The sequence below is a fragment of the Carlito syrichta genome, unplaced genomic scaffold (assembly GCF_000164805.1).
Source record: "Carlito syrichta isolate Samal-C Ts95f unplaced genomic scaffold, Tarsius_syrichta-2.0.1 Scaffold311939, whole genome shotgun sequence".
NCBI classification, from domain to species: domain Eukaryota; kingdom Metazoa; phylum Chordata; class Mammalia; order Primates; family Tarsiidae; genus Carlito; species Carlito syrichta.
Window position 1 is genome coordinate 414,524 of NW_007256035.1, and position 11,579 is coordinate 426,102.

Genomic DNA, 11,579 nt, shown 5'->3' on the forward strand with positions numbered 1-11,579 from the left:
CAAAAAAAAAAAAAAAAAATCCAGTCCTTCTTCTGGGACAGGCACAGTGGCTCACATCTGTAATCCCAGCACATTGGGAGGCTGGAGTGGAAGGATCGCTGGAGGTCAGGAGTTGGGAAGTAGCCTGGACAACAAAGTGAGACTTCTTCTCTACAAAAATTTTTAAAATTAGCCAGGCGTGGTGTCACATGCCTGTAGTCCCAGCTACTCAGGAGGCTGCAGTGGGAGGATCGCTTGAGCACAGGGGTTCAAGACTGCAGTGAGCTAGGATCTGCCACTGTACTCCAGCCTGGGTGACAGAGTGAACCCTGACTCTAAATAATTTTTAAATAAATAAAACAAAAATCCAAAGAAGATAATTCAAGTTTAAAAAAAATGTTTCTGCAATACATTTTACACACCATGGGGCAACAGTACAACCTCTACTTTGCCAACTGTAATGGCAGGTCCTGCCTGACAGGCTGTTGTGAGGACTAAACGATCTAATAAGAGTAAAGTGCTTAGATTAGGGCCAGGCACACAATAATATGATAAAAGTGCTTGCTGTATTATCATTACTTCTATTGAAAATGATTAGACCAACGCTGAGTGCAAGAGCTATAAGGCAAGCCACACAGATCACTTTAAGTTTCCTGGTTTCCACACTGAAAAGGGCAACGACAACCCTCTTTCCGGTCCCTTCCTGCTAACGGGAGCTTTCCTATCATTGAACAAATTCCTTCAAAAAAAAGAAAGAAGCAAGGAAGAAAAGGGCAAGAAGAAACATGTGAAATTAATTCTAATAATTATTTTATGTAACCCAATATTTCCAAAATACTATCATTTCAACAAGTAGTCAATATGAAAATTATGAGAGATATTTTACGTGTGCGTGGGCGCACACAAACTCTCCAAACTCATTGTGCACTTTGGCACATCTCACTGTGGACATTCAAGTGCTCAGCGTGGCTGGCAACAGCATAGAGCAAACTAGGCTGTGCTCAGGCAACCACAAGAAGCTGCCGCAGTTATCTGGAAAATGGCCCTTAGGTGTGACAACACACAACATCAAGGACGTCATGGTGTTCTGGGACAGAGGTGCCAGGGTCTGAGTGCCGGCAGGTACATGGATGTCTTCTCTCTGACCTACTCCTGCCCAGCTCAGGAGGACACCAGGCACAGAGCTGGGAGCCAGAGTCCCTGATTAAACATTAACTCTCTGCTGCCTGCCCCCTCCACCCCTCCCAGCAGACTGTCAGACAAGCAACATTAACCTTCACACTGTAGTGACCTTCACCAACGTCTCTCTGCATCTAGATTCTTCTCTGCCCAGAGCAAGTCCAAAAACAAGCCTATAAAAGAGGCAGATGGCGTCACAGGTTATCCAGCCTGGCCATTACGAGCAGACACCACAGCTATGGGAGTGGGCCACGCAGAGCCTCCTGTTCTACCAGCAAAGATGTGTTCCTCACCCCCGGCTGGTCCCCTTCAAATGCTCTGTCAAACTACTCTCCGGCCATTTCTAAGAGGAAGCCCAAAGCTCTCCAATGGCAAGTCCCTGTTAATAAACACTGAACAAAAGGAACGTTCCACAGAGGAGGCTGCAGGCTCCTTCCGTGGCCCCACACATCCCTTAAGACCAGCCCAGTGCCAGGTTGAGGCACTGTCAATGGAGGGACAGACAGTCTCCGATGGCATGCAGCCCAGTTGGCAAAAACAAGCCCAGCCAGTCAGCAACCCTGACCTTGGCCTTGCCTTTTGCGCTCCTGCTCTAGTGAACCCCAAAGAAACTACACCCCCACTCCAGGCTTAACAGGATTCTCAGGACCCCCCAGTCAGGCTCTTTCCTCACACAGAAACAGCCAGTACCTGGAGGCAACTCTGAGAAAATAGGTGCCTTGACCTGGGACTCTCCAGGTCCTTCTGAGGACCGATGCTGGCACCCATGAGGCCCCACTGAGCACCCCTGCACCCGTCAGGACAGAGCGTGCCCTTCCCTGCTCTAGTCCACATTCTAAGAGGCCTCCCAGCCTGGCCCACGTGGCCACCAAGAAAGTCCTGGAGACTGCTCTGGGGCTCTAAAGCCACTGTCAGCAGCCTAGCTTCCCTCATGGTGTATTCCAGGAACGCTCCAGACATTTCTCTCACAAAGGAAGGTTCTGCAGTCAAGGAATGAAGGGAGACCATCAGGGAGCAGGGCTCTCCCCCAGGCAGGAGCATACATGGGGCCAGCACCCCTGGCTGTTGGCCTGCTCATGTGATTTCTAGAGCCCAGGTCCCCACGCAGACCCCTTCCTCCCTGAAGTCCCTTTGGAGGCCATGAGAGCCAAACAAGGCCCTCCCCTGAAGAGTCACTAGGCTTCTACCAGGACAGACACCAGAGGTTAAAAAAAAAAAAAAAGGAAAAACAAGGCCAGGCACGGTGGCTCATGCATGTAATCCTAGCACTTTAGGAGGTAGAGGCGAGAGGATTGCCTGAGCCCAGGGGTTCGAGACCAGCCTGGGCAACTTGGCGAGACCTCATCTGTACAGTTTTTTAAATTTTTTTAAAAAAGGAAAAACAAATCACCTTCCAACAAACAGGGGCCTTACTAAGCAGGCTGGGTGAAAAGTGCTTAAGGGCAGGAACAGGTAAGTAAATGTTCCTTGTGGCTTTGGCTTTACCTGCCAGAAACTCAAGACGTGTTTACAGAGCAAGGTTTAAGGGAGCTTCTCCACAGCAGCAAGGGGCAAAGATATACCTAAGGATAAACAGCAAACTACGTGCCAGGTGCTGCTCTAAGCTTTGCTTGTATTAACACACTGAACAATCCTTCTGATCTGATAAGACAAAAAAAGTTCATGCACAAAAAGCAATGGAACAGGACACTTTGCTTCAAGGTTTTGTGAATCCTCAGTAATTCAGTCTCTATCAACCACCTGGCATCCTCCAGCCACCACCACCCCCAACTCCAGGGGAGAAGAAAGGGCCTGGGGAGGGGGTTGCAATCCATAGTCCAGGAGGAAGGGAAAGAGGAAAGGGGGTGGAAGTTGCCTGTGGCTTGTTCTCCACAGGTTCTCAGGATCTGGCCCTCCATTCCCAGAACTAGAATGGTGGGGGAGGGGAAGACCTAACCTGGTCCCACTGGGGACGTAGTTACACAGCCTGTTCAGGCTCAGATTTCCATGTGCACAACAGAGGCCTGGGCTGTTGTCACAGGGCTGTCACAAATATGCACATGGCCCTGGGTGACTGGTCGCCCTCCTGGCCCACCTTCCTTATCCATGACTGGAAAGAATAATACCACCTGCCCTCATCTTCAGCACAGAGCTTCCAAGGGCATTAACTACACAGAAAAGCTCCTTTTCTTTTTTCTTTTTTGTTTTGAGTTGGAGTCTCACTCTTGTCGCCCAGGCTGGAGTACAGTGGCACACTCATGGCCACCGCAGCCTCAACCATATGGGTTCCGGCGATCCTTCTGCCTCAGCCTTCCAAGTAGCTGGAACTACAGATGCAAGCCACCATGCCCAGCTAGTTTTTTGTGATTTATTGTAGAGACAAAGCCTTACCAAGTTGCTCAGACTAAGAAAAGCCCCTTAAGAAAGGAGAAACTATGCTCCCGCACCCCGCCAAGTATGAAGACCTTCTGTTGTATCAAGAGCGTATCCATCTTGCTGCAAAGAGCACCCAGAAAAGCACGGACACTCACTACAGAAAAGTGACGCGAGCCCTCAGTCAACCAGGTCACTCCTCGAGGGGAGGCCAGAGCAAAGCTGGCCTTGTAGGCAGCCCTGTCAACAAAAGGGGTACTATACCAGCAGCTCAGAGCACACAGTACTGCCAAGCCTAGGGTCGCAGCCAAGGAGTCCAACAGCATCACCATTGCAGGGTGGCTCTCAAGGCCCTGGCAAGCCACGGTGAGGCCTCAGTGTCCAGAAACCAAGTGATATGGTAAGTCTTTCACAAAACTAAATGGTTCAATTTATTATTCTTTATCTTGGAGCATGTCCTTCAAACGTCTGCATTATTTAAATGTCCTTTAAGGAAGATAAATAAAATGGCAGTAATAGTTGGTGGTGGTGGTTTGTTTTAAATGTTCCTACTTGCAAAATTAAAAAATAACCACTCTATGCCCATTTACCCAACTGTTTGTTATTTCACCACTGAGATGGGGGACATAAAAGTTCAGAGGGAAGGTACACAATGATCCCAGAGAAAGCTTTCTGCTGGTATATTAACAGTACCCCACATGTCTTAGACTCTTTGGGAAATAAGAGCCATCAGCTTTGCATTTCAACTTAAGCAATGCCTGTTTCCTAACAAAAAAAAGAGAACACCCTTACATTACCTTACCTTACGTTACGTTACCTAGCCTTGGGAAATTCAATAGAATCTCAAAAACTATTTTTAACAGCAAAGTATGTTTATGGGAGTAAGGAACCCTTGACCTTTTAAAAATATTGGGATTCCCAAGGATCCATTACCTCAATTCTTCATTCCTGGCCCACTGACATGCTTTTTCTCATACCAGCATCTCTTCGTTTTCATGTATCGAATCTCAAAATCCTTTCTATACAGAATCCAACAGTATTATCGCTTCCTATTTCTACACTTTTTGTTTCCTTTCTGACTTCCTATCTCCCTTACTTATTCTTCTCTTTCCTTCTGCCTTAATGATGTGAATTTTAAGTTCCTGGGTACAGGTCCCAGTAACCACCACAGGGTTGTATACAAAGCCACGCTCAACTCCTTTTGATAAGTCTTCTCTAGTGCCTACTTTAACCACTGAAGTCTCATTTCTATAATTATCCAGTTCTCATTTTATAAGTGCAAAGGAAATGATAAGGCATCTTCTCTGAACCTATAAGATTGAGCACAAATGGAAAAAGAGATGGAAAATACAGAAAGGAGTACAGGAGACACAGAGAACAGAGGAAAAAGATCTAACATATGTGTGATTGGAGTTTCAGAAAGAGAAGCGAGAATAGGACAGAAGCAGTATTTGAAGAAATGATGAGAATTTTCCAAAACGAATGAAAGACTTCAAGCCACAGACTCAAGAAACTCTATAAACCCCAAACAGACTAAATATAAAGCAAACTACACTCAAGCATGTCACAGTCAAACTGCTATAAAACAGAAACATAAAGGAACTCTTAAAAGCAGCCAGAGAAAATAAATACTCCATTATCTTCAAAGGAGCAGCAATAAATCTTATAGCTAGGTTTTCAACAAAAACAATGGGATATTGTTATAAAGTGCTCAAAGGAAACCATTTTCAACATGGAATACTATATCTAGCAAAAATACTTACTAAAACAAAAGTGTAATAAAGAAATTTGCATACAAATAAAAACTAAAAGAATTAAAGCTTAGCAGACTTCATTACAAGAGAGAAGAGAGTTCTTCAGAAAAAATAAAATTGTACCAAATACAATTATGGAAATTCAGGAAGAAGCAAACACAAAAAGGGTAAATATGTGGGTAAGTCCAAATCCATATGGGCTGTACAAAGAAATAATACCTTGTGGTGTTTAATACAGCCTAATAATTTAATATATAAAACATATAGAAATAAAATGCATTTCCACACTGACACAACAAACAGCAGAGGAATACACAGATTTAAAGTATTCTAAGATACTAGCATTATTGGAGAAGTCATCAAAATAATCACTTATATTACACTGTAATAAGTCAAGATGCATGCTGTAATCTTGAGAATAATCACCAAAAGAATAGTAGAGGAATGAGAACTAAGACAAGAACTAACAAAAAATAAATAAATACAGTCATGCACCACATGACATTTCCATCAATGATGGATCACATGTACAAAGTAATTCTATAAGATTATAATACCATATTTTTACTGTACCTTTTCTATGTTTAGATACACAAATACTTTCCACTGTATTATAAGTGTCTACAGTAACATGCTATACAGATTTTCAGCCTCAAAGCAATAGGCTATACCATATAGCCTAGATATGTACTAAGCTATACTATCTAGGTTTGTGTAAGTATACTCTATGACATTCATATAATGACAAAATTACCTAATGACACATTTCTCAGAACATATCCCTGTTATTAAGTGAAGCAAGACTATACTTTTAAAATCTTTGATTTAAAAGAAGGCAAGACAGGAGGGAAAAAAAGCAACATAACAGATAAGCCAAATAGCAAACCAAAACTAAGACAGTAGATATAAATTCCAGTACATCAGCAGTTGCATTGAATGAAAATGAACTAAATATGCCCACTATAAGACTGAGATTATCAGTCTGAATTTAAAACAACTATGTATGCTGCTCACAAAAGATATGTGTTAACTATAAAGACATAAAAAAATTGAAAGTAGAAGGAAGGAAAAAGATATAAGATGCAATCATTAACCAAAACAAAGTTGGAACATAGCTATAATATTAGACAATGTAGACTTTCATAGAGACAAAGAGGGTGTAACATAATAATAAATACGATAATCCCAAAGAGAACATAAGAAATCTAAATCTGACAGGCAACCCCTTCGGGTCCCCTCCCACTGTGGGAGCTTTTCTGTCCTCTCAATAAATCCTGCTTTCTAAAAATAAAAGTAAAAAAAGAAATCTAAATCTGCAGGCAACCAATAACATAGCTTCAAAACAAATAAAGCACAAGTCAACAGACTAAAAGTAGGTAAATCTAAAATCACAGCATAAGACTTTTAAATGCCTCTCTTGATAGCTGATAGAATACCAAACCAAAAAAATCATTAGAAGATTTGATCAATATGAGTAGCAAACCTGGCTACATATATCGCCCTACCCAATAACATCAGAATTATTTTCAGGTATACATGGAACACTTATCAAAATATTCCCATTTGGAATCAATGTCAAAATCTCTATTTTACAAAAAGGAAAAATAAAATAGAGGATCACCGGAGCCCAGCAGGTCGAGGCTGCGGTGGCCAGGAACGGCCACCGCACTCCAGTCTGGGCGACAGATGTTTTAGATTGACAGATTTTAGGAGGTTTTACCCCTTTTATTATAACAACAACTAAAAAATATAACAACTACACTTACCCCAGCTATGTAAAAAACTATTGCCTGTGCATTTATAACAAGCTTAATTTCAACAATCATATTCTTACACACAGGTCAAGAAACACTCATTTCTAACTGGCACTGAAAAGGGAACACAAAAGTAGGCCCTTAGATCACACAGGAAGCAGGATTGGAATTATAATCCAGATACCCACCAGTAAGCCATGTATTTCACATTACAATGAAGAACATAAACAGTATGTTTATATCTCTGAAACTAAAATATTTCTGGGCACGCAGCCACCTTACCTCCAAAGTTAGCCAGTCACTCAATCCACGTAACTGGCACCTTCCGCTCCCAAGCCTGTGTGTAGTTCTTTTTAAGGAGCTATAATATTAACTCTGATCTTTTTGGTTCAATTCCGTTCTGTTCACCTTGTATTATATATTTTAAATGCTGGTCTTGACCCATTCAAATGATTTCACACTGACTAAAGTTCATAAACCTATGGTTTGAAAACCTCTGGGTGAGGTAGAAGGCCCAGAACTCACCACTGAGGCCAGAACAGCACATTCTTTCCTGACCTGGCTTTTCTTGGCTCCCCTTCCGCCACCTCCACACATCAGTCCCATTCCTAGAGTTCCAAGCTTTCAGAGGCACAGTATGTGAGCCTCTGCCCAGACCCTATCTTGGTGAGTAGGATGGGGTTTCCAATAGAGAAGATGCAGCAGAGAACAGCATGCATGAGAAGGAGGACACATAAACTAGTCCAAGCAAAGCAAAAGACAACATAACAGTGGTGCTGCAGGACACGCTTAGTACAGCACCACCATGAACCCAGCAGACCTTGGCTCTATGCTGCCTTGCAAATAACTCTCATGAATCAAGCTGCCAACACTGTTGCTGTCATTAATTACATTGCCTGGAGAACCTACTGAGGACAGCTGAGCTTTAAAACAAAATGCATTTCCAGTAACTCCTTCTTACGAATACCACTGCAAAGGAGGTGATATTTTAATGGTAACATCTTGGTCAGTAAATAAGCAATAGTTATAACCATGGGGTGTCATAAAAGCTGATACAACTGCTATAAACCTTCACTATAAAATTATCCTCAACTCATATAAAAAGAGCCCAGTGTACTGGACAATGACTACTCCATCCCCCAAAGGAAAGCACAAATAAAGCTCAAATGCTAATATATATTAAAATGCAGCAGCTGAGGGCCACAATGTCTTGTTATCATTCCTCTCATGAACTGCAGGTCTGTGGGGATTCAGCAAATGGTTTCCCCAAACGGTGGTCCCAAGGGCAAAAAGTGCTCAGTTTAGCAGCTATACAGTCTAGTGAGAACTTGTACTCACTACCTGGCCTCCTTTCCGCAGAGGCTTCCAAAGCAGCTGACTGGTGGTGAGGCTGAGGCAGGAAGGAAAAGCTGATGCTGGAGACACTGCCCCCCAGCGAGGCCAGAAAGGCAATCCATGCTGCAGCTCACAGTACAGCATTTGCTGCACACCAGCCCCAAGGGGAGCCCAAGCAGAGCTGGAATCTAATAACGGCATCATCCGCCCACAGAAAACAGCCAGTCCCAACAGCTACGGCGGGGCAGCCACTGCTACCTGCTTCTCCAACAGCCTCCCCCAGGTATCGCTGGGTCCCCAACCACTTCCACCTCTATGCAGGCCCCAGGGTGGCCCTAGCTCCACTCAGCCAGGATTGGTATGGCAAGGCAAGTGAGGTGGCCCAGGGCACACAGCCACCTTACCTCCAAAGTTAGCCAGTCGCCCAATCCGTGTAACTGGCACCTTCCGCTCCCGAGCCTGCTCACTGAGCTGGAGGGAGAAAAGAAAGAGACTTTGTGCAGTCAGTGAACAGGGGACAGCACCAACCTTCAGGGGTTCACACTGCCCCCACATACCCTCTCCATCCCCAAAGGCAGCAGCTCCACATGGCAGCACAATCCACCAAGAAGCAGCCTCCACATTCCAAAAAATCCCAGACCATAGCACCCAGAAAAAGTCTCAGAAGTGGGGGCCAAAGCCAGCAACCCACTGTGGGGGAACCACACCAGTCCCATTTCAGGGGGCCCTCCAGACACACCATCTGCTTGTGTGGCTTGCTCTCAGGGCGAGCCTTGGCCTGCCGGGCTTTCTCGATGTCCTCAGCCGTGAGGCCCCCCATGGAGGACTGGTCCTGGTGGAAGAACCTTTGCTGGAAGCCCATGGAAGAAAATGAGTCTCTAGGATTTGCAAAGAGCCTCCCATTGACCCGGCCCAGAGGGGAGGCGGCCTGGCCTGGGAGCCCGGCTTCCCTAAAGGGTCCACTGGCCACAAAGGCAAGAGCCGGGCCCTCGCTGTGGACATGGCCCAGGGGCGGAGGCGACAACTGGTCGGGAGTGGAGGCTGCAGAGGAGTCTGCAGAGGTTCCAGCTGCCTGTGGGTCTGACAAGTGTAACTCTGCTTCCAGGTCGTCGAAGTTCTCAGCAAAAGGCTCTTCACGTTTATCCTGACCCTGCGGGGGGCAAAGGCCAGTGTGAGGGAGGCAAGAGTGAACAGGAGCTTCTCCCTGTGTCCACCCCACTGCATAGGACAACACACCATCGCAGTCCAGCTCTCCAGAGGTAACAAGATGCTACACCCAAGGCCCACAGCACGCTTCCCAGTCCAGGACCCGGGACCCAACTCCAGCCCAGCTTCTGACAGGGCTCTGTGGTTTTGGGCAGATCACTGAGCACCTACTACACACCCACCCAGGGCCAGGTCAAGTGCACAGCATGCCACAGCAGCAAGTTCTTCACCAATGAATCAGGGTCAAAGGGGGGACCTCCAGGGCTTTAGGGAGGGTCAAGCAGTGCAAAAGCTTCCTGAGGTGAAATCACAGCCAAAGGCCAGCGAGGAATGAGGGAAGCACACAGATGGGGACCACCTACCCCCTAGCCCCCTGCCCAGCACCTCACTGCAGACATGAACTCTACCAGTCGGCCCAGAGCATATATTTAAAAGGTGCTCACTGGAGAGGTGGTCACAACCAGGCCCAGGCCCAGGCCCAGCTGTCCCTGAGAGCTCATAGTACAGGGGGATGTGGGGGAGAACTAGAGGACACGCTGTGCTGTCTTTGTAAGGGTCACCAAGACCTAAGCTTCAGGCCCAGGTCCTTTCTACTTTGAACAAGGAGTGACCTTGAGTGAATTCCAGACCCTTCTCTACTACTTCCTCATCTGAAAATAGGGCTCCCCATAGTCACAGAGTTATGTGGGGCCACAGACAGAGCCAGGGAAACAGTGCCGAGGAGGCTATAATTAGAACAGCACTGACTTCTGAAAGGAGACCAGTGGGCTAGATTCCCTGGTTCAGCTGAAACTGATTAACCAGTCCAGCAGCCCATGTGCTGCGTACAATCATGTAAACCAGTAGGAGACCCAGAGCCCTCTCACCTCAGCTTTTTAAGATATCACGATCTAAAGAGATAGACTTGCCCTTCCACGGGAAGAGAGAGACTGGCTGTAACTCTCATTTCACAAATGGGAAACTGAGGCAGAGAGCTGATGTGCTGGCAAAGGCTACTGGCCAGCAAATGGCAGAACAGGGATAAAACACCCAGGCTGGCCCTGCAGGCTGCCCCTAAGCCACCTGACAGCACTTTTCTCAGAGTAGAAACAAATAGTATTTAGATTCACAGGGCCCCTCTCAAATGGCCAGGGAAACCATGGAGAGAGGGAGTCCGGAGCAAGCCCCCTCCTTGTGCACCATAACTCCCAAGATGGCCACTGGTCCTGCATTACTAATACCTGTAGATGTGGCCATGGGAGCCTAAGAACAGTGGAGAGTCCCAATGACTCAGTGGGACCCAGACTCAGTAAATGTCTGCAGAATGAACATGGAAGCAAATCTGTTGAGGAGCTGGAGACAGGTTCCTGGAGTCACCTGAACCTCCATGCCCTCTGGGAGAAGGCAGGCACCAAAAAGCCAAGTGTCTGGGGCCCCCTTCCCACCAGCACCCCTCCCACTGCCAAGCTGGCCCTCCTTACCTGCACCCTGCCCAAGACCATGCCGATCTGCTCCACAGCTGTGGACTGCAGGGCCCTGGCTGCCACGATGAGCTCTCCTCCAATGCCCAGGTACTGCAGGTGGGTTTCCACGGCCGCCTGGGTCAGCTTGGCAAGGCCTTTGGCCACCATGACAGCATCCCCCAAAATGGCAGCCATCCTTCAGGGTTGGAAGAGAAGAGGCCAAGTCAGTGAAGGGGCCCCATACCTCACTGACCAACTCTACGCCAAACTCTGGGCAGAAGGCCAGGCCTCACAACCACTCCACAAGGCAAAGAAAGGTAAAGTAATGTGCAGCAGAATAGGACTTGAATCAGGGGTCCCAAAACTGTACGCTGGGGTGCGAGCATCTCACTCCTGAAGCAGTTCCCTGTAGGACCCAGAGAGCCGCTCATGGCAGTGGTGCCTGACCTGACCCCTCAGAGGTTGGAGCTGCCTGTCCCATCCCAACTGCTGTGCCCAGTGAAGCCTCTGACACACACCCACAGACTGAGGGACAGCCAGAGCCCTCCCAATCCTCTCCAACCCAGGGTTAGCTCACC

At 46.6% G+C, this 11,579-nt stretch overlaps 1 protein-coding gene across 1 annotated transcript in view; it reads right to left on the reverse strand.

The window, feature by feature from the left end:
• COQ8A (coenzyme Q8A) overlaps positions 1–11,209 on the reverse strand; it is a 21,254-nt gene extending 10,045 nt beyond the window's left edge. The window contains exons 1-3 of the mRNA XM_021718211.1: positions 11,020–11,209; positions 9,093–9,503; positions 8,758–8,824 (exon numbers count right to left, since the gene is read on the reverse strand). Coding sequence (XP_021573886.1) covers positions 8,758–8,824; positions 9,093–9,503; positions 11,020–11,196 — 655 coding nt within the window. The 5' untranslated portion in view covers positions 11,197–11,209. The remainder of the gene's footprint in view (positions 1–8,757; positions 8,825–9,092; positions 9,504–11,019) is intronic.
• Between the last annotated feature and the right edge of the window lie 370 nt (positions 11,210–11,579).